This window comes from Pocillopora verrucosa, chromosome 14 (assembly GCF_036669915.1).
Source record: "Pocillopora verrucosa isolate sample1 chromosome 14, ASM3666991v2, whole genome shotgun sequence".
NCBI classification, from domain to species: Eukaryota; Metazoa; Cnidaria; class Anthozoa; order Scleractinia; family Pocilloporidae; genus Pocillopora; species Pocillopora verrucosa.
In genome coordinates, this window is record NC_089325.1 from 11,127,517 (window position 1) to 11,149,996 (window position 22,480).

General features: G+C 38.0%; 3 protein-coding genes across 8 annotated transcripts in view; 1 reads left to right on the forward strand and 2 right to left on the reverse strand.

Annotated features, from left to right (window-relative positions):
* The window catches only part of LOC131789730 (synapsin-2), a 51,253-nt gene extending 47,536 nt beyond the window's left edge, over nt 1-3,717 (reverse strand). For all 3 annotated transcript variants that reach the window (XM_059106906.2, XM_059106905.2, XM_059106907.2), the window contains exons 1-5: nt 3,180-3,717; nt 2,629-2,689; nt 1,190-1,281; nt 646-802; nt 260-349 (exon numbers count right to left, since the gene is read on the reverse strand). In XM_059106906.2, the coding sequence (XP_058962889.2) occupies nt 260-349; nt 646-802; nt 1,190-1,281; nt 2,629-2,689; nt 3,180-3,400 (621 nt within the window). In that variant the 5' untranslated portion in view covers nt 3,401-3,717. The remainder of the gene's footprint in view (nt 1-259; nt 350-645; nt 803-1,189; nt 1,282-2,628; nt 2,690-3,179) is intronic.
* A 2,128-nt stretch (nt 3,718-5,845) lies between these two features.
* LOC131789724 (uncharacterized) lies at nt 5,846-22,105 on the forward strand. Of its 4 annotated transcripts, XM_066161616.1 has the most exons (15): nt 5,846-5,919; nt 6,307-6,510; nt 7,724-7,850; nt 7,994-8,077; nt 8,913-9,034; nt 9,431-9,516; nt 13,057-13,208; nt 14,332-14,487; nt 14,928-15,069; nt 16,263-17,382; nt 17,881-18,255; nt 18,770-18,855; nt 19,432-19,512; nt 19,816-19,888; nt 20,607-22,105. In XM_066161616.1, the coding sequence occupies exons 2-15, from the start codon at nt 6,358-6,360 to the stop codon at nt 20,718-20,720; spliced, it is 2,871 nt and encodes a 956-aa protein (XP_066017713.1). In that variant the 5' UTR covers nt 5,846-5,919; nt 6,307-6,357; the 3' UTR covers nt 20,721-22,105. The 4 variants fall into 4 exon arrangements, with proteins under 4 accessions (XP_066017713.1, XP_066017711.1, XP_058962880.2 ...); XM_066161614.1 differs by having other exon boundaries at nt 16,263-18,255; XM_066161615.1 differs by having other exon boundaries at nt 5,867-5,944; nt 16,263-18,255.
* Nucleotides 9,961-12,440, reverse strand: LOC131789725 (uncharacterized). Its single transcript, XM_059106899.2, has one exon. The coding sequence runs from the start codon at nt 12,292-12,294 to the stop codon at nt 11,479-11,481; it is 816 nt and encodes a 271-aa protein (XP_058962882.1). The 5' UTR covers nt 12,295-12,440; the 3' UTR covers nt 9,961-11,478.
* Nucleotides 22,106-22,480: the final 375 nt, after the last annotated feature.

Consider the following 22,480-nt stretch of genomic DNA (forward strand, 5'->3'; position numbering starts at 1 on the left):
AACAGACTCGACAAGAAATTGTTGCTTTACAGTATTAAGACAAACCACTTCTAGGAGGGGATTTCAATCGCTGCAATAAAACTGTACTCAGTTTGAAAGTTTATGCTATTGTTTTAACTTATTAAAATAACGAAGAACTTTTGATGCACAACTACCAAACCACTCCATGTCGCCGAGATAAATTTCGTGTAAAGCCGTAACATTTGATACTAAAAACTACTTTATCCCACCATGAACAAATTTAAGAAGTATCACTCACCATTTCCTTGTAGTTTGGATAGTACGCTTGCTCGACTAATGGGAATTCATCCTTTCCCAGTCTCTTCTGAAGCTGAATTAGTTGAGCGAACTGGTGACGAGAGTAGAGAAAAAAAGACTTAATGATGAGGAAAGACTTTTAAATGAATAGCTGCAAGCATTTGTTTAGCTTGATTGTAGGCATTTAAAAAGAAAACAAAAAAACAAATCTTTACGCGTGTTTGTTACAGGAAAACCCGAGGTTACCTAAACTACTTATCAGAAAAAAGTCTTTCTAACTAAGAGGGTAAAGCGATCGTTCAAAATCAACCCCAAAGCGCACAATCCTGCTCCCTTTTTTTTTACATTAAATTGAACATTGAAAATAAATCTATAATGTTAACTTACCACCCATGGTTTCTCCGCGAAGTTGTAAATCGATGTGAGCGAGTTCACGCTGGGAACGTTGCCAAACTGTAATCCAAGGAGAATGTTGCGATAGTCTTCTTTGGGTCCAACACCTCGCACACTTTGTCGAACGAGAACGAAGTCGGGGCGAAATGACCTGGAAACAAATTGGTGAAAATCAAGTTCCTAAACCTGGTCCGGTCTCTTATTTTCAACAGATGAAGTGACACTTTACCCGCCTCGATTATCATTTGCAATCTGCGGGTCAAAGTAATATCTTGTAAATATTTAAGAAAATGAAAATAAAAGAGTGAAAAGAGTAAAGTGAAACAGACGGAGCATGACTGAGCCAATCAGGTGCTAAACTAAAACCAACTGCGACTACGTGATAATCACTCAGGTTTTCCCGGGCTTCGTTCATTGTTTTTACCTTGTGTTTTTATTGGTTATCGTGAACTTAGCTTCGGTTGCCATTGTAATTACTTTATCTGAGGTCAGTTTTACAAGCCTCAATCGAAATAGACTCTAAACTACGAGTGGTTACCTGACGACAACAGTGCCTTCGCGGTACACTTGGATATCCACCATTGTGCCACTGTCAGAGTAAGAAGCCAGATTCAGGTCTGCGAATTGCGCCTGTAAATACAAAAACAAAGAGTATTAAAGAATTTCATTCTCAGTAGACCCTTGCTTATTTTTATTCTTTCATCTCGGTGTTTCTTCAATCTTAAATTGCAAACCTAAAATTACAAATTCTAGCTAAAAATGTTAACCTCTAAACGCTACAGAACTTTGTCTTATCACAAAAAATAGCACCGCTTATTTTTGAATCGTCGAAGAGTTTATTCAGCCAGCTTTTTTTTCAGGCCAAATATCGTCGAAATTTTATTTGCAACAAAATTGATAAACAGGAGCAAAAAGATTGTAGGGGAATTTGACCGTAAAAGATTTAGGCGGGAAAAGTAACTCATGCAGTTCCCCTGCTGACGCGGGGCTCATTGAGAAGGCGCGAGTTCACAGCTCGAAACCAAATATGGAAATGTATCCTTCCTTATGATTGGATGATATCTATTCTAAATAAAATCCTCTTTTTCAGTGCCATCTTCCCGTTTGCATTTTCTCTTCAAATCGAAATATTCTGTTTATTCGGTCTCTTTTATCGCAGAGAATTTTCACGTGTTTGACTACTCGCGTAATAAATAAATAAATAAATGAAATGAAACAAAATGAAAGATTTAGAAAACCACAGACCATTAGTTTCTCTGAATCAATCACAATTTCTTCAGAGATGACGATATATCAGTAAAATTTAGACATGCAAATAGGTGCGAAAAGCTCGACTTATTAATTTTTCACGGGAAGAAATTTCCTTTTAACCTCGCAATGGTTTTCCGATCAAATCAAATCACACCCTAGCTAATTCAAGGCAAGATAACTTTTTTTTAAAAAGATGTAAGTAAAGGTTAAGCAAAAAAGATCTTGTTGCGAGAACATTTAACATCGCAGATAAGAATGCAAAAAGAGCGGGAACAACATGCTAATTTCTATCATCTCCTCACGTGCGATTGTCAAAAGTAATCACATTAAAAGCTCCAAGACAACCAGCGTAATGTTTTCTAATTCCTTTTTCTGACTCAGTGTTGCAAATGACATCTTCGTTGATTATTTTGGTTCAAAAATAAACGAAAACCACAACCGCTATGCGAGTGGCGATGTCAGTTCGATTTGCTAAACCCTGACACGAAAATATTGTCAATTAACAATCCGTTGGGTTCAAAACAATCGCTGCGAATTTAAACCTCAAGAACACCTAATATATTGAGATGGAAAAGGCATCGAGGGCGCCGACATTAAATATAAAACGTAAACACGACAGTTTCGCTGTGTCTGGAGAAATTTAGGTTCTCCGCGTGTGGTCGCTCGCGTATCATTTGAGTACTTTACAACTTCAATGTTGAAAAGGTAATATGGATTTTATCAAACCTGTTCAACTCGAACGTCATAAACTCCTCCATGTAGTTGTCGACCCTTAAATATCTTTGCCCTATAAAACGACAACAAAACTATTAGTGTAGGCAAAAAACCAATACCGAACACAGAGTAAATAAATTCTTACAGTGCATTTCATTTTTTCTGCGTGATATAAATTAGTGGGTTCTTTATATTGTTCCAGTCGTGCATTACATTATCCTGTAGTTTCTTGGAAAATTTTTCACACCCGGAATGCTACATTTTTTCTGATAATAATTCTAGGTTATCTTTATCAAATTCCGTACACAATCATGAAGCTGAGTCGTACACAACCTTGGATTTGCAGTGTTAAATAAAATGTCTCCTTGTTCGAAATACTCAGACAGTGAGAACCATTGAACAGCATAGAAATCCGTTTTGGGGTGATTTAAATTGAGATTAACTAAAAATTTTAATCTTTGATCTTCGATTTCTAATTCTGTTCATAACGAAACACAGATTATACAGCGATTAATTTCAAGGAATCTTAAAACAGCTATACATAATACTGAGTTGTCGCTTACCAATCAGTATCGGGAGAATCGATAACAAGAAGAATTTTCATCTTTTTCGCGGCAGGCGAGCCCCTCGGTGGCAAAGGCGAAACTTCTTCTTTTGAATCATGCTTCGGACTCGAAGGCGAAGTAAAATTTGTCGTCCGCTCCTGGCTATCCGTACGAGAAGGGCGTAGGTTGCTCAAATTCACCCCGCCTGATATCTTCAACTTCTGCAAAAACTCCATCATTCACGCAGTCACCACACTTGAGCTTTGTTTAGAATCCTTGAAGACTTGTAATGTAGAAGATTACTCAAAGAATTTCTCAAAAAACCCGCTTCGAGCAGAGAAATTAGTTTCTATTCTTCCTTCACCGCTCAATCTGTTATTTCCGTTGGGTTCGATTCTTCAAATCGATAATTTTTCTTCCTGTCGAACACGGAACGGACCTTTCAAAATTCCGTCAAACGGCCAACTTGTAGTTCGGTGTATTACCCTAGCAATTGCTTGGGCAAAACCCAGGAATACAAGCGTGTTGTGTATTTTTTAAATATTCAGACAACTCTCAACCGGTGCACCTGTTCCACGAAATCATTGAAGGACAATTCTATTGTTTGCCAACCAATTGACGACGGTGACCAATTTATTGCATATTCTAATGCAAAAGCAACAAACGAATCCTTTAGGGCTTCCACTGGAAGGAAAACTCAGCATGAACAAGCTTTTGTGGCAGATTTTAGTAAGTTTTTTAATTGGGTTTAATGTATTGGTGCTATTTGGAAACCTTTTTCGCGAACTATTCGCAGAAAAAAATATTTAATTTTGCAACTGTCAAGTAAGAAAACAAACAGTACCCTACATGGAAATGAAACTTCAACCAACTAATTAATTTATTGACTAGGTACACTTTTATTTTGACGCCACGATATAGCACACACTGAAATTTTATTGCAGTTAATTGTCAATTTCTGTATGTCGCAGGCAAGTGAACTCTTTGGACTTCAGATTTTCGCGGAAATCTAATGTCTTATAAAGAATGCGATTATCTGATTTCTAAAAACTCGTACGAAAATTAACTTTTACCTTAAGGAAAAAAAAAAAAAAGGACCACCTCTGAAACATGAACTTTGAACACCCTAAAATCTCGACTTTTAGAGACAGAAAAGTAAAGTTTATGCTATCCGAATGAGGCCTCCTTGCCACAAAGTCTGCACAAATAAAAAGTTGTTCATCAAATGTTTATTTTTCGTAGAATTATATTCAAAATCACGCGATGTGTACATGAGTGCAGAAGGCCAATGAAGACAAGTTTTGATGTTCGAACAACGAAGAATTATATGCAATTTTCGTTTTAAGCAATGTTATAAAGACATTGCAGCTTGCAAATGTTCGCCGAGCAAAGGTCTCTAAATTGACGGCTCCAGCTGCAAATAATTTCTTACTTGCCAAGGTAACCAAAAAAATTGCCTGTAGCAAATGAAGCCCGATTGGTGCGTTGCTGAAAACATTAGATGAGCGTTAAGAATGAAAAAAAAAAACTCAAAAAGCATCACGAAGACAAGCAAGTTTTTCCGCTTAACAAATCTTCATTGAACGATCTGACTATTCATGTCCCTGGAAGACCCTGAATATTGTCGACAACCTAAGGAAAACAAACTGCACTGTTAGGATTGCATTAATGAAAAAAATGAAACTAAGAAAAGAGAGGAAAAACAAAACATTGAATATCTCACCTTTTTTAAATTAAATAAAAAATTCAATTTTTAAGAGGACCACTTTCTGGTGAAAACCACTTTCGGGTGATTAGTGGCTTCCTCCTAAAATATTATTTATTTTATTATTATCTATCTCTGAGTTGTTATTGAATTATTTTTTTTCTTCCTCCTCTGAAATCAGGCTCAGATTACACGGCCATTTCTTTTTGTTCTCTTTGTTCCCTGATATAAGTTCCCATTTTCTCCTTCTTTCCTCCCTTTCCTCATTTCTACTTCATTCCCATATTTTGGCTTATTTCGCTTCTCTTCCTAAGAACAGTCCTCAACCCCAGTAGGAACGTCCAACTGAAAAAGGAAACTTTACATTTTTCCAGAGAAAATAAAGAGAAAAGAAATCGTGTAAAGGAACTGGGTGGATAAAATTGGATGAATTCTTACACAGCTGAAACAAATATTTGAAAAAAACCTCGCTTCAGCCCGTTGTGGTTGTTTTCAGTTGCGTTACTGACCTGAGAGTCACGCCAGAAGCTGTCACGCCAGTAGACTGCCATTAACGATCAGTGGTTTTCGCCTCCAAACTTGCCAGTAATGAACCATTTAACATTTAAATTAATCCAAAAAAACATTGTAGAGAAACGATGTCTAGAATTAATTCTCAAAAGACAAAATTAAACATAGTTCACCCAGCGATTCACACAAGTCGGGCAGAGCGCGCCGACTTGCATCGAGAAACGCGTGAAATACATAGCTGAATAGCTCAAGAACCTCTACAATTTGGTTACAGTCCTTCAAAAACATTAATCTCTTAAAAATCCAGAAATATTTTTAAAGCTAACCTTTGAGGCAGCTCTGATGTAAAAATTTTTCCGCTCAGTCTGGAAATGTGAAGATACTGAAAATTTGCCGCCGCGTTTGACTAATACGTGACGTCACTTCCTAGAGTGACATGTGGTGTAGAGATCACTTTGTGTAATAGCGGCACTAAGGTCATTTAAATATACTACACGTGAAAGGGATTTTCATTCACCAGTTTCAAAGCTCCTCAAACAACAGGTGCATTAAAGTAGCTGAATTATTGGTAGGACGTTGATATTGATAATTAAATCTTGTTAAACCAGCGGTTCGTAATGAGGTCTAACAAGTTTGCAAGACCGTTCGCCATGTGACGCGATCATCAACTACACTTTCAAGGCATTCCATTACAAAGAGAAGTGCTGTCTTGAAAAACTGTTTTGACATTTAAAAATAACCCTAATTAACCACTATAAAAAGAACAAAACGGGTGGTGGATAGAACTATACAACTAAAGAAATGTCAATTTAAGCAGCCCGACATCGAATCTCGTTGAGATATTTGTTTTATTAAATATTTTCCCAATGGTTGTAGCTTGAATCGCCTTGATCATTCGCCTTGATCATTCGCTTTTCTTCTCAAGTTTAGATTATGCATCGTTGACACTGAAAATCATTTTACGAAGTTACTGCAGCTAAAATGCCAACTCTTGACGACATAATTGAGGGCGCTACTAATAAAAGCAAACGGCAACTGCAAGAAGCTTTGCTGGGGCTATTGAAAGGGAATCCAGACATTTTAGATTTGGTAACGAAATCAAAGACGAAGACACTGCAGGACAAAAATGAAATTGTAAGTTTATTTTTATGATTGTACATAACGATAAGAAACACCAAAAGCTTAAGCTTCAGGAAAGCTTTGCCTTGGAACTTTTACAAGGGTATACTCCTAATAGCATCAGTATGTATATTCTCTATAATGGTCTTCATACATTTCCTATGATACCGACAAGGAGAATATGATTAACAATCAAGAAGTTTCTGCGTGGGTGGTCATTTCCTGTATTCTCATAACCTTGATGTTTGATTCAGCTTTTATATTATAAAGAGAAATTAGATGCTGGTCACTCTATGGGGTGAGTTGGCTAACCCCCGTTGAACCTGCTAAGAAATTTATATGTAACTTCTCAAATGGAATTTCAGTGCATTATTTAGCAGTTGTGAGATGAGAATAACTATACTTATCAGCTTAAGGTGATTTCTTCATGAAAGACCAAATTCTCTTAATTTTATTGAACAAAAATGTATAACAGCTAGATAAGAGAACTTCTAATCAGATCAGGGGGATCAGAGTTAACTCTTTGATTTTCATAATTTATTGTTATGTTATTCTCTAGTTGTTTGGTAAAAAAAGCTGTGGTTATTCATCATGGTGAATAACAATAAAAGCTAAGTTTTTCATATGTCTCACAATGTAGTCACGTGTAATGTAGATTGCAACATTTCAACTGCACACCACTCGTCTTCTTCAGGCAATGAGGTTGACTGGTCATGCGTGATCTTATAAAGCATGATGCTCTGCTGTGATTAGTTGTTTTTTTTTTCAACAGCTCTGATTGGTGCATTTCGATCCTTGCTGTTTCACACAGTGATTTGCTCCCTTGGTGGTCCACTGTCGCACAACTCTCCTGTTGTTGTGTATTTTGATTGTGGGCATCCACACTTCTGGAATTTCTATTCCACTATCCTTGTTGATGTTGTTAGGGTGAAGTCTTATATGAATTGCCTCTTTGAACCTGCGCATGTAGTAATTAGGGTCATGATCAATAAAATTTACTTCTACTTCCAGAGTGGCTTGTGTCTGGTGTTGTGGGCATCACACGTGACTACATTGTGAGACAAATGAAAAACTTAGCTTTTATTCTCTTGTTGTTGTCAGTCAATTCTGCAGACAAGAACTCTTCTCAGGACTACTCTCGCTTGGACAATCAGGCTACATGATCATGTTTTATTTGAAGTAAAAAAAATGTCACCTCTGATTTGTATTCTATTCACAAAATCTGTAGACTGCAAGATGTGCAAATGAGCAAGATGCACAATTACAGAGAAGCTCATCACTGTCCCACCCGGAACTTGAAAACCAACTTAACCGGTCTCCAAGACCCAGATATCAGTGGCAGTTGTCTGACAGTGGTGAGGATGATCAATTTTTTTAATCAATATGTTGATGATCAGTGAGCACAAAAGCTTGTGCTTGAGCCCAGAGGCCTGTTTAGGCAGCGCTTTTTCTGGTTTCCTTAGCATGAAGTAACTTGGTGTATTACTACTCCCACCAGATGGAATGCCAATCCAGCACATTGTTACAACCCCCCTCCCCTCCCTAGCATTTCATCAGGCTTCCTTGACAAGGATGAGTAAAGGTAGGGTCCTGCTCTCATTTCACATGCATCAAAAAGGAGACATAATGCATCATGAAAAATCGAATGAATAACTTTAAGGTTCAGGACTCATGAAAAGCAAAACATTCACAGCTCACAGGTTTTAATTTTGTATTTTCACTGGTCACAAAAATTTTTAACACCCAATCCAGTGTCATGCAATAACCCTTCTACCCCCTTCTGAAAAGTCACCAGTACCAATTTATACTCCTGGGTAAAGAGAGGCAGCATGAAAGTCAATTTTATTAGCCCAAGAACACAACTCGGTGACCTGGCCAGGCCTTGAACTTGGACTCTCAACATGGAGTCCAGCACACTAACTTTTAGCCACCCATGATTAACTGACATGGACTGATTAAATCTGTAGTGACTGCATGCTTTGTTCTGAGCCAGGGAAAGGCTAGAAAACTCAGCAAATTTCCAAGAATTAGATTTTCATCTTGCAATCCCAAAATTTGAGCTTTTGAAATGAATAAAACATGTTCATTTCTAAAACACTATGAAAAATGTTCAGCCAAGATTATCTATTATAATTTTTGTTTAAAATGATCAACTAAAGGAAAAAATATCATTGTTTTTCAAACCATTTGAAGGTACATGTAAATGTAATGTGTAACTGTAATCTGCACTGAAGGGGTACAAAGAAGGGTCAGGTAGTGATTTTAATTAGAGTTTAATATACCAAAAAATCTCAGAAACTACCATGGCATTATTGTGGTCATTTTTGATCCATCCTTATGCCTTGAAAGGTTTTGAAAATTACATTTACTTTCTGCTGTTGCAATTTCCATTTTTTTTTTTACATTCATTCATTTAGATGATGGCATAGACTCTACATGGACTGCCACTACAAAGCACATGTCACCTCGTGAACTTAGCAAATGGCGCAAAGAGCTTTATTCTATTTACACTGGATATCTACCTTGTGACATTACAAAGGTAAAGGGTTAAAATTTATTGTTTTAAACATCAACATTTAACAGTCTGAGGGTTGGTGTTATAAGTGCCAAATAGTACCTTGGAAAATTACAGGCCTCAGAAAGTTTTGACCGATTGCAATATCATTACAGCCTTAAGTTATAATTAATCTTGAAGTCTAGCATTTTTTTTAAAGTCTGTTTGTTTGGCATGTTTTGTTATAGATTTGGGTCTGTAGCAAGGGTAGCCAAGGGTAACATTGAGTTATGGTTGTGAACAATATTAGTCTGTGTATCATGTCCTGTCTGGTTGGGCACACAATCCTATGAGGTTCCTGCATCTTGGGAGTCTCAGATTTGACCAATTACCACCCCCACACCCTACAGGTGGTACTTTAACATTTCCTTTCTTCCATAGAAAGAGCTAGTACAGCTGTTTGGTGAAGTTGGAAATGTACAAGATGTTCATTTACAGCCATCAAGAGGAGGAAATTACACTTATGGGTGTGTATGCTTCTTTGATAGACAATCGCTTCTTGTCTTCAGTTTGATTGAAGTATTCTTAATCTCTCTCCAACTGATTAGTTCTGAGAAATCACCATGCACTGACAACATCACCCAAAATTGATCAAATCTCAGTGCAGGGAATACCAGGCTCATTCATCCTGGATCACCCCCTTCCAACCCCTTTGAAAAAGAAATAAAAACCAAAACAAAACCTGGCTATCATTGCCTCTGTCTGAATAGCATTACTAACAAATTCCACTTTTCCTTTACATAGAAGTTCTTCTTCTCACATTCCTTTGTATTCACTATGCCATTGAAAGAAAGGAGACAAAAATTAAGTTGTTCTTGATTTTGCTGCAGGTTTATGTTTCAGTTTTTCAGTTTCTTTGACTCCATGAAATTAAAATAATTCTCTCAATAAATACATTATAAATTGTCGCTGCTTTTATTTAAGGAAAAAAATCATTTAACACACAGGATTAAAACAAATAAGGACTTCAGAAAAGCCAGGAAAAGACTTACTTCCCTAAACTTCTCCAAATTTCTTTGATTAAAAACAAGCTAACAAAAAATAAAGTTCTTGGAAGGTGGAAACACCAATGTTCACCAAGGGCAACCTTTTTTTTACCTCCAGTTACCCACGGAGGGTCACACAGATTACAAAAATGATATTTATAACTATCATAACTGTTCAATTCAAGTGTGAAAAACATTTCCTATCTAGAAAAACAATGTCTCACAATGCTGGAAATCATGTCTCACAGGGTTTAGAATTTCAAATGTTTCTTTGGGAGCTTGCCCCCAAAAACCCCAGAGGGACATGTTGCTTTGAGACAAACCATGTTTGCTATGCAAGCATAATTCAATTCAGCTGCCTAATAAGTTCATTCGTGTACTGTATCACATTTTCCAATGACAATCTTGGCTCTGGATATTTGTACCGCAATGGTTGCACCCTTTGTAGTTTCTTTTGCTGGTAATAAAAAGTCAACACAACTAAAGTATGTTTCCTAATACTATGCAATACTTGAATTAATTGAATAATGACAAGTAATTCAAAGTGGGATTATACAAATTGCTTTACCACACTGTTGTGGTGTAAGGTATATTCCAAATGGAACATTTTCAAAATGGTAACAGATAGGTCTGTGTCTAACGCACCTTGCCATCTTAAAATTAAAATTATTGTAAACATTTGTATTATGTCAAAATCTTTTGAACATAAACATGAATTGAATTGATTTTAATCTGAAATTGATTTTTATCTGAAATTGAATCAGTATTATGCAGATACCAAGTACAGCCTGAGTGTTGCTGGGGTACAATTCTAGTACAAATAAGAGATATTTAGATTCTAGGATAAGTTAACTTGGATTTCATGAATTAACCTAAAGTTGTTGGTGAGATACTCATTAAATAGATATCTTACAAATTGATGAGCAACACAGGTTTATACTGGCTCACTTATTTCCTGTAAGAAAATCTCAAACTCATAGTTGCACTTGTCCTAAAGTACTGTTCCAATCTGAAGCTGAAATGGTGTTGTGTGGAAACCAAGAAAATAATGCTAGATACACTACTGAAAGTGAAAGACAGTAATATTCCCACAAAACACTGGCTGCATGAAAAGAAAAATGCATTGGTAAAACATAAAGATCCACATCCACTCTAATAATTGTTTCAAATCCAATCAAGGCCAGTCCAGTGTGAACAAAGCCTAAAATTTATGCCGTAAGGACAATTTTAGAAGACAAATTGTACATAAACTCTGATATGTTGAATGTTGACAATAACTGTCTCTTAAAAATATTGTAACTCTCTGTATTGTCTCTCTACAAGCCTTCTGTATAGCTACTCTACCCCACTCCTCGCTAATTAGCTAAACGGTATTAGATGTTAAATTTGCGATTTTTAGTAAATAAAGAAATTATTTGCTAGAGAAATGTTACCAAATTCATTCTAATACAAAGAACTCTTATTTAATGCGCCTTTGGCCATCCGCTTTGGTCGTCTTAGAAATTCGTCGATTGCTCGAACACAGTGCTTCCAAGTATTCACCTTTTCATCAGATGCGATTGCATACACATCAAACACGGTTTCCTTTACGAAACGAAGGCGTTCGGGATCAACTGCCTCCTTCCCTCTCGTGCCTGTACAATTCCTGTTTTCTAACTCATTATTTTCGAAAATATGTCTCAGCAACTGGACTGCAAAGTTGCCGATTGAGCAACTTTTGCATTTGATCTGGGTAAGCTCATCAGTAGAGATGTATTGTTGCGGAAACGAAGGAGGGCGCCCAGGAGGTGCGACGTCTTGTTCGTTGTCCGAGCCGGGCGAAGAAGCTCCACTGGAAGGAAGCGGTTTTACAGGGTTGGCAACCATCGATGGTGTGCTTGAATTTAACGGCGCTTGAGGCCGTGTCGGGGTGTTAATGGGGGTTGTGTTTTCCACGCGCGGGGAGGGTGAAACGGAAGGTGGCGGTGCTCCACTTGGGAGTTGTGTGGCGGATGAAACTGGTGGCTGCTCAACTCGCGAGTTGTCACTGCTGCCCAGATTGGCTGGTAGAGGGGCTACCGTTACTGTGTTGGGAATGGCGTTTTGGATTGGAAGGGAGCTCTGAAGCGCTGGGAAGAATGCAAACAACTGCTCCATGCCTCGCATTATTTTGTTCTGGTTGTGAAGAATAGTTGCTTGGTTCACCATTATGGCGCGTTGGTTTTCCAAGATGGCGGAAAAACGATCTTGATTTAGTGATTCATTTGGTTCCATGGCCATATTTTGGACTCTGTCACTTGTTAGAACCGGTCAGTAAATTAACTCTGTTGTGGTAGATGGACGTTACGGGTATTCACACCGGTTGGAAGCGTTTATGACGTTGTGTTTTGACAACTGCGAGTAAAATGGCGTCCACGAAAGTGAATCGCGAGTAAACCCGCGTGATTCGATGCTGAGCTACCACGCGTCTCACGTGGTAACGCGCAAACGAGGGCGGAACTCAACGTCACGCAATCAGACAGCAAAGGAAAGTGGATAACTACGAATCTTTCGGCAGTGAAAATCCTTTTTAATTTATATATTTTTTATGTTTACTCCATTTTTTGCCGAAAACTGTTATTTAACCAAATTAGAAAACAAGAGAAAACATTTTAAAAACATTGTTCAGAAGGAAAAAATAGTCAGTGGTGCCTGGTGACAAAAATTTCAACATTCTCCATCTTTTTTCATCCCTCATAAATTTTTCTGCCTCTATAATGCAACCATGACTTTAAAAAGATTATCTGAATTATCATTTCATTCCAGAGTCATTTAAAAATTAAATTTATAAAAGTTACTGGTGAACCTTATACTCTCAAATTCCTTTATTGCCAGCCATGCAATGCTTCATCAACTTTGCAGGTATAGAAGAATTAGCTTAACAAAAACAAAATTGGTGGTAAGCTAGCCAAAACAGCTAAGCTAATCACTGTGATCCTATTATAAAAGTAATCACTCTAATCCTAGTTTTATAACTGTAAGCTATGCTTTGTTTCTCCACAGCTTCATTAGATATTGTACACTTGATGAGTGCCATGATGCAATTGCATTGCTCCATGGCCGTCTCCTTGGCAACAGCACCATAACAGTAGAGTACGCATCTGAGACTAAAGGAAGAATGTCATGTGATGATCCAGATGATGTACCTCATGGCAGTAAGTGATCTTTTAAATTTTTCATCCCATGCAGGAGATTCACTTGAAATTTAGAAAATCTCTCATGCAGTTGCATAAAGGAGCTACTTTGTGCCCAATTTTTGGGTTGTTTTTATGGAACAGACAAAATAAATGGGAAATTGGAGGACAGGAACTGCAAAATGCTAGGTTGGAAAAAGAAATAAAATGGGAAGAATAAATGATATAGGAATGTTCAAAATTGGTTACACAAAAAGGTCTCATGCAGTTGTATTAAAGGAGCTATGTTGTACCCAATTTTTTTTAAGTTGTATTTTTGGAATAGACAAAATTACTGGAAGATTGGAGGAGAAGAATTGCAAAATGCTAGTGTCAAAAAAGAAATAAAATGGGAAGAATGTACAAAATAGGAATAATCAAAATTGTTACACAAAAAAGAGAAAGTGAAGAAAAATTTAAAATGACCATCAAATGAAAACCATCAGAAGATAAGTTCAGTAAGAAGGGAAAATAAATACATATAAATGTATATATACACCCATTTTCAAATTGTTGCAATTTTAAAAAAAATTTATATGCCTTTTGTTTTCTCATATATATATATATATATATATATATATATATATATATATATGAAAACATCAATTGGAAAGGTGAAACCAAAATGGAATAATACAAGAACAGTTACAGTTGTAAAGAGAAGGTTGACATTGATTTAAATATGACCCAGCAGGAGGGATACAAGAGCACATTAGTTTGGCTAGATGAAAAATAAGACAATCAAAAAAAAAAAAAAGTAAGAGTAACTTTAAAAGGATAGTATGCAAATGGTAACAATTTTAAGGAGAAGGTTGTCACAGAAAATGACCAACATTAGGAACTTAACCTAAAATTTTCAAGAAATGCAAGCCTTAAGGTACCAAATTGAAAGGGTGTCACTAAGAAAAAGTGTACAATCTAGTTCTAAGATTCTAACTCTTAAAACCTACAAACTCTCATGCCTTGGGTGTGATTCTCATGCCTGCCCTTCAAAGACTCTGATCTCACATTGGCTCATACCTGCCACCCAATTTCTCATGCCTAGCAAATTATAAGGGAAAGTTATTTGACTTATTTCTTGATTGGTCTGCTACTTTCCTCATAGAGAGGGACAGGCTTTTGAGAGATGACTTCCCAAGACCAGAACAATATCGCTCTATGTCTGAGGGGGAATCTCAGGAGAAAATGGTTCTTTGGAAATTGCGTTGTTCTGCAAGGAGGCAGAAGACATCAAGTACAGGAAATATGATGGATACACAAGGTATTTTTCCTTTTCCAACTGTAAAGATGGCTATGTCTAAGGGGTCAAATGCACTAAAACTTGTTGGGGCATATCCACAGTTTGTGTTGCAGGAGGTGACAATGGCAACTTTGTTAGCTATTTCTGGATGAGATGCTTGTCTACTGCAGTTAGGGTCAAGACTCTTGACAATATTGACCCACTTTTGTGTGTTTTACTTTCACAAATTTCAATCAAAAAGATGTTTTTTTCAAGATGGAGAAGATCCTATGCACAATAATTTCTAAAAAGACAAAAAAGCATTAAGACATGACTCTAAGTGAAAGTTAAAGACTCCTTACTCAGATAATAGGCTTTGGGAAGTGACTTAATCAGCACTTTCATCAATTATAAAATTCATTAAAAATTTCTAATTCATATTTTAATCCTCTCAAAGAAGATAATTTGATCTACTTCCTCAGAATGTGACAAAGAAGAATCCCTGATAAATGCTCTTCAGGAAATAGTAAAGAAAGTAAGCAGCCTTCCAGGTGACACCTTAGCCTCGCCCTGTGGATCCGAGGGCACTCCTTGTTCACCTTGGATTATGAAGGAGATAAATGGGTGAGCTAAATTTTAGTGGTGGATCTAGGGAGACAATCTGGAATAATGTCCTGACACCCCCCCCCCTCCCCCCCCCATAGATAGATTTGACTGAAACTTAGGCTTTTCCAATAACAAGATCCCCTATCACCTCTCAACTTGAAGAATTAAAAAATCTAATTATCTTGAAAACTTCATAGGCTTGTTAAGCTTATCAAGAACTCGTGTGTTTTCTGAATCTTAGGCAGTCCTGTCATTAACTCTATACATATTACATATCAGTATTCATTTTCTTCGTACTGCTCTCAATACATTTCCCTAAGGGACTGACAAGGAGAATTTGTATAACAATCAAGGGCTTCTCAAATCAGTGATTATTTCCTTTATTCTCCTGACCTTTGTATTTGATTCAAAGTTGATCATGTAGGGAGAAATGAGAAGCCAGTCACTCTTAGGGGTTTAAGGGTTAAGGGTACATATTGATGAAAACTTAAATTGAAATTGTCATAAACAGAGTGTTTGTAAAAAGATTGCCTCTGCCTTAGCTGCAATTAAAAGAATGAGCTATCTTGTTCCTTTAATTGTTTTGAATTGATTCGTCTAACAGCATAGTCCAAGTAGATTTTGATTATTGCAGCGTTGTTTGAGGCAACTGCGGTTTTGGCCTTTGTGAAAAAATACAGAAGCTTCAAGACCGCGCAGCCCGTATTATATTGTATGCAAGCAATGAGGACGATATTGACGAGCTGTTCCAGGCACTCAGCGGGCGAACTTAGTTATCAAAGACTGATAGCCACCTCTGTTATGATGCTCAGTATTTTATATGGATTGATCCCTGAATATCTACAATCTCCATTTATATTCCGAAATGATATTACTTCACACCGACTGACGATGCTGATAATAAATTATTGGTTGTTCCACAACCCCGCACCAACTATTTGAAGAAAACCTTTTCCTGCAGGGGTGCTATGTTCTCGAACAGCCTTTCCATGAACTTCGAGCAACAGTTCCTTTATGCGAATTTAAAATTAAAGTGCGTCATTATAGCTTTGAATGAGACATGGCATCCCAGAAATGCAGCTTTAGTGATATAATAGGTTTTATTCTTGTAATACTGTATTAATATATTATAATATATTAACTGAAGGATTTTATCGTCTATTAATTAAGTTATCTATCTATTTATCTGTGCTTGTTTTCTCTTAATTCAGCGGCGGTGAACATCATATGTCCAACCAACAGTCAGTCGCAACACACTTTACCGAGGAGGGTTTACAAAGCCGTAGGATTTACGAGCACAACGTGACTAACGGGACGAATACAGAATGTTTACAAAGCATGGAGTTGACAAATCATCAGGAAGTTTTTCAACACACGGATAACCAACTTATCTCAGGAAGACCTTGTGAAGCTGACGCACTGCATTCAAGAAACTCTACACTAACGTTCTCTCCACTCAAACGCTATGATTCAGTAGGCAGCCCTGGTATGAGAGTCTCTCAGGGAAGGTACTTCTCCCCAAGCAGCTCTGATGAAACATCATCTCCAGGGAGGTACACTTCCCCGATAAGCCAAGATTTTACTCCTTCTCCGACAATCTATACATCTCCAAGCTGCCCAGATGTGACTCCTTCGCCAAGACGAGGTGATACCTCACTCAGTGAAGTAGAAACCAGCGGCTCTTTCAGTTTCGGCTCACTGTCGCTAGAGAAACCCCTCAGGCAAGATTGCAATAACTGCCATGAAGAGATCACAAGCAATGTATTAAATTCGATCCACGCGGGAAGCACACCATCTCCTTGCCCCTCGTGTGCGTCTTCTTTGAATGGCATGGAACTCTGCTCTTTTGAATCTGATAGGCATTACAACGAACTAGGGCCAGAGTCGCCAGTGTCTTTTAAAGTACCCCATCAGGATCAAACGGGTGCTGCTGTGTCTACCATAAATGGAGAAGTAGTTCAAGATTTTAAGGGTGTATCACCACGACATGATCAAATAAAGGTTCATGATACCTATGTTCAGATAGGTAAAGAATCAGATTCAGTGCCGACAAAAACGCCTCCTGTTCAATGTCTTCCACGAGAACATCCTCTTAAAGTTGAGAAGAACACTTACCCGGCTTCTTTGAAACCACTGTCCCCTAATAATGCAACGGTTCCTCTTTCATCCGTTCCTGCTTTACTTCCGGCTGAACTTGTGTCTCCCGCGGGCTCAAGCATAGTGGGACCGCATGTATCACCGCCAATCGATCCTGGTAGTGGATCGGATCCTCCTACAGGCGCTACTGCTTCATGCACACCAGAGCCTGTTTCTTCTTCAAACTCAAGCACGGTAAGACCCCTCATGAAACAACAATTATTCTCCAACCCTTCCCATGGGCCTCATGAGCCCCATGGGCCACCCCAGCGTATTCAACCAATGCCGGTAAGCATGGCTTCCAGATTCCAACACCCTGACTTTCCGAGGCACCAGTCGGGTAATTTGATGTTTCCAGGATGGAATGCTGATGCTTTTCTTCAACAGCAGCTTCTGGCGTCGAGGCTGCCGTTTGGACCACCATTTTACGCAGGAATGCGTGTAATTCAACCAAATAGTCCAATATCGTTGCCCTTACAGGAGCTCCGAACTTCTCTGGGGCGATCCAACAGGGGTGCAGCAGGGAGGGGACGATCATTTGCACCAAGATTTCCCAATGCAAATCTTGGAAATATTAGAACTCGTGGCGAAATTGAGAATAGTGAGTTACCTTCAACGACGATCTTGCAGGAAACCTCTTCCGTGAGGAACACTTCAGACACACCTGAAGATTATACTCCCACTTTATTTCAGAATCAGAAAACCAAACTTGAATCAGCAAACATCGACCCTTTGCCGCTTTTCAAGAGCACACCGTATTGTAGCCGTAACAAAATTGACGAGGAAACATCTTTGACTCAAAGTCCAGGAAGCAGTAATTCTCCTCCGGACGGAAGCTGCTTTGATGGTTTGGCAAAAGAGTCGAGAGAAGGGACTGAGTTTCGACGCTTTACACACGTCCGTCAGGAGGCTGACGATCAAGGAAGATTCAATGCTAAGGATGTGAAGCGAGTTACATCTTCAAGCGGCACCTTAGAAAGTTTGGAAAACGAGATGCAAAACTCTGATGTGAAGAGCTTATCTCCAAGTAAAATGACACAGAGTGAACTGCGTCTCAAAGACCAAAAGGTGAGTTTTTGAGAGATGTTTCCATTTGTCAGTGTGTTAACAAACTGAAAGCGAGGGACAAATAGGTCGTTGGCTGGGAAGTGACGATTACACCTAACCGTTTTCGCCTCTGACAGTAGTATACTTATTCTCGACATCGTTTTTATCCGTTTCTTTTGGTGCTGACTTAGAGATTTTGTTTGAAAATGGAGAGCTTTTCTAGTCGGTTGTAATCTCCTCTGGTTGGGTTGAAGGCTTTAGTTACTTTAAGTCTTACAGGTAAACTTTAAACTTCCCACTTTAAATTTTCGCGTAAGAAATAAAAGTACTCTTCTTTTTTGGAAATTTTTCTTTCTCGACAAAACACAACTGAGTATTCTTAAATCATAGTTGGAATAATGTCCGTGACAAAATTCACCTGCTTATAAATGGAGGTATTAAAAGAGTGTTACAGGAGTCTTATTTGTTTGTGTTGTGTTTCAGCGTTTCTAATCTTTGTAGCCTTCACCTTATCCAAAAGTTTTCTTTGTTTTAGAATGAGTTGAAAAGGATCGTCCGTGAGAATGAAACAATGCGTCGGAACATAGACTGGACGAAATCCAGAGGAATGGCGGGTAACAGGTATCCCAAAAAAAAAATTGGAAAGATTGTCAATCTGTTTTCTCTTGTTGTTCGCTGTGGTCTCATCGTTAAACCGAAAATTCGCAACACACTGGAGCTCGAATCCTCACTAGGAAGTTAGAGCATTTTTGTTTAGCGCTCTGGACGAATCTCTGTTCATTGAATTTTTGGTCGTTGTTGTTTTTTAATAAGAGAAATTTTCAATTGAGTTTCGAAAGCAACCCGAATTGCATCGGTTTTGCTTTACTTCGCTCTGTGATTGGTCTAGAAAACGCACGCCACTCTCAACCAATCAGATACAAAACTCAAACTAATCACGACATGATCACCGGCATGTCAGTGCCGACAAAAACGCCTCCTATTCAATATCCTCCACGCGACCATCCTCTTGAAGTTAAGAAGAACAATTACCCAGCTTCTTTAAAACCTCTGTCCCCTAATAGTGCAACGGTTCCTCCTTCATTGGCCCCTGCTTCTCTCCGGAATGAACTTTTGTCTCCCTTAGACCCAAGCAAAACAGCGCTTAACGTCTTAACACTGCAACTTTATGAATGTAATTTTTGTGTGAACTTTTAGGGAAGGAGAAAGTCAGCTCAAAGAAGAAATTAGTGTTAAAGAGCTCTTTTTACAAAAGGAAAAGGAAATATTTGTCTTAAGGTACAATATTACAAGAATCACATCTGTTTATTTTATACTCGAGTCTTCTTAACCCTTTTACACCCTAAGATCAGTTGGCACATTCTCCATACTGCTCACCTTACATTTTCTAAGATGCTGACAAGGAGAATTTGTTTTACAATCCATAGCTTCGTTAGTGGGTGATCATTTTCTTTATTCTCGTGATCTTTATGCGTGATTTGTAAGGAGAAATTAGATGCTAGTCACTCTTAGGGCTATTGATAAAGTTGACTTTACCTTGTGACGGGTCTTTTCTCTGTTTTACTTGTTACTGCTTCACAGAAATCAAGAGCAAGAACTTTTGTTTGAAAGAGAAAAGTTAGAAGCTGCCTTTGATCAACAACTAAAGAAACAGGTTGGTAGAACGAAGTTATTGGTCGGTTATTTACACGAGGTCTAACCCGAACCACGGTTTTACACAATCAATGGGCCTCAGAGGCTTAAAAGGGTTGATTTTATTGATTTAATGTCCTTCCACTGTTAGCTTTATGCCCTCTTGACGCTGTTCACAAAAATTAAATGTTCAGATAAAAGGTTCAGCTAAATTGATGGTTGTTTTGGCTACACGGCTACACTTTGTTCAAAAACTCAGACCATGTAGTCTCAGACATCTGAATTTGCTGAAAATGATATGTGTGGTCTTTTAACCTTTTAAATCCTAACATCAGTATTCACGTTCTCAATTCTTTCCTCTTTACATTTACTTTGGTTCTGACTATGAGAATTCGTTTAACAATCAAAGCCCCCTAGGTTGGTGATCATTTCCTTTATTTTCGTGATCTTAATCAATGATTCAGCAATATTACAGTAGGAAGAAGTAAGGTGCTGGTCACCCTTAGGGTTTAACGAGTTAATGAACTGTACCAATTTGCTAAGGTGAACAACCGGAAGTCGTCTGACCCTTGTGTTTGCTTCCGTCTCCTTGGAGAGATTTTTTAGAGTTATATAGATTGTCACGCAACACCGCTGTATCTTCAACCCACGTGAGTCACGAAACTTTTCAGCGTGGCGGTTTAAGACAGGCGAGATACTACATAATTATACATTATTATTATTTTTTTTTTCTGTTTCAGCTCGAGACAGAACAAAAGATTGGTAAAATAGAGAACAAGATTCATCTAGCAAAATTGGAGAATGAGCTCCTAAGACTGTACCAGGATCTCTATGGATACACTGTTATCTATTAGCGATGTATTTGCTGCCTTACGCACTATGGCACGTTGATTGCATCATCTTACACTGTTCGAAATTGTCAAGCATAGAAGTGATGAGGATAAAGCAAAATATCAATTAGGAGATTATTAGTTGATCCAAAACCAAATTCTCCAACATAACACCATAAGAATTGAATGTCAGACAGTAAAGAGAATTACTAATGAGATATTGGGAGTTAATGGGTTGATTTTCATTTGCTTGTTGGTATTGTGCTTTTTTTCGTTTTTGTTGACTTGATAAAATATGCGGCACCTATGCATGTAATTTATTCGTTTGAGTCTTCCTTCAATACTCTGTATTTCTCTTTACTTTGATTGGCTGAACAACGATGAAACCATGACAAGATGACAGCATATGTGTTGGAAACTGTTTCCCGCGTTTCATTTTCGAAGCGCTATGTGAGTTACGACATTGTTGAATCATCTTGAAATCTGAGGCCTACATTTTTCAAGCTGGTCAATGGCAATTTATCTAAATTTCTTCACTCTAAAACAGCCTTGATCACTTTCAACACACTCTTGCGTTTTCGTTGCGAGTTAATCCCGAGAATATATTTATGTAGTTGACGATTAAAAACGTTTTTCGTAGAACACGTTCGAAAATTGCACATTCACAGGGAATCAAGAAAGTTAGAACGTTGAAAAGTATTTTCATAAATCTATTTTGCAGACCCATTGTTGTGGGACGTTAAGCTTGGCCATATATGAATTTGTTTATCGTTGTTGAAGTTAGAAAAATGTACGTTCTTTTGGAACTCGAGAAGGTTAAGAAAAACTCGTATGAAGAGTATTTTTGGTAGAATAAATCTATTTTTGTGGGAGAGTGTTTTTTCGATTTCACTGTAGTCATGACAACCAATGGGTCAGTGCAGTAGTTTCTCCCCATTAATCTTTCAGTCTTAACTACTCTTACGGTAGAGAAAATAATTGACCTTTATGGATAGCTTTTCCTATAGTTCCTCATATTCAAGACAAAAGACCCCTTAACCGGAACGTGCCAATCCTTTCCTGAGTCATTCTCCTGTGGCTGTTTAGATGACGAGAACGCCTTGACTCAGCAAACCTGGCTCTGTATCAAGTTCCAGCACGTGCTCCTCTTGCAAGTAACACTGGCTGGAGCGTCCACAGCGCTTGTCAGTGCTTGCCAGTTTCTGATGTTATCATAAGCAGTAGCGCTGAGGGTTCACGTCAGTAATGGATACGATATGGATATGCTGTATGTTTAATTTCTAGTGATCGATCTCGGCTTGAATCAGAGATCAAAAGTAATGATCCATAAATACCACGTTTTTTTAAACCTTTGATCTCTCAAGTCCGAGAGAGATAAAAGTTAATTTTGTTTTATCAACTGATGTAAATTGGCCGTCATAAATTAAATAGTTTACAACTCGGCTAAGAAAAAGTTTGTCGTCTTTGTCCTCCCGGGTTGATTACCGCCTCGTTACCGGGGCTCTCTCCCTCCCTGCTCCCGGCCCCCGCCCCCGCTCAAAAAATAATGTAAGATCATTCGAACCCCTGGAATCACCTTCCTGTGATGTAATCAGAGGAAGAAGAGGGGAAAAGGAATTTCCTAAGATTATAAATCAAGGGCTTTGGCGTTTCTCAAGTCGCAAATTTTTCCAATCTCAATCTCTTAATATCATCTATCTTTAATCGTGTTGACATCGTTCATTCAGTTCGGGTCAGTGTTCTTACCAGAGCGATGTGATTACGTAACATCCATACGCAACGTA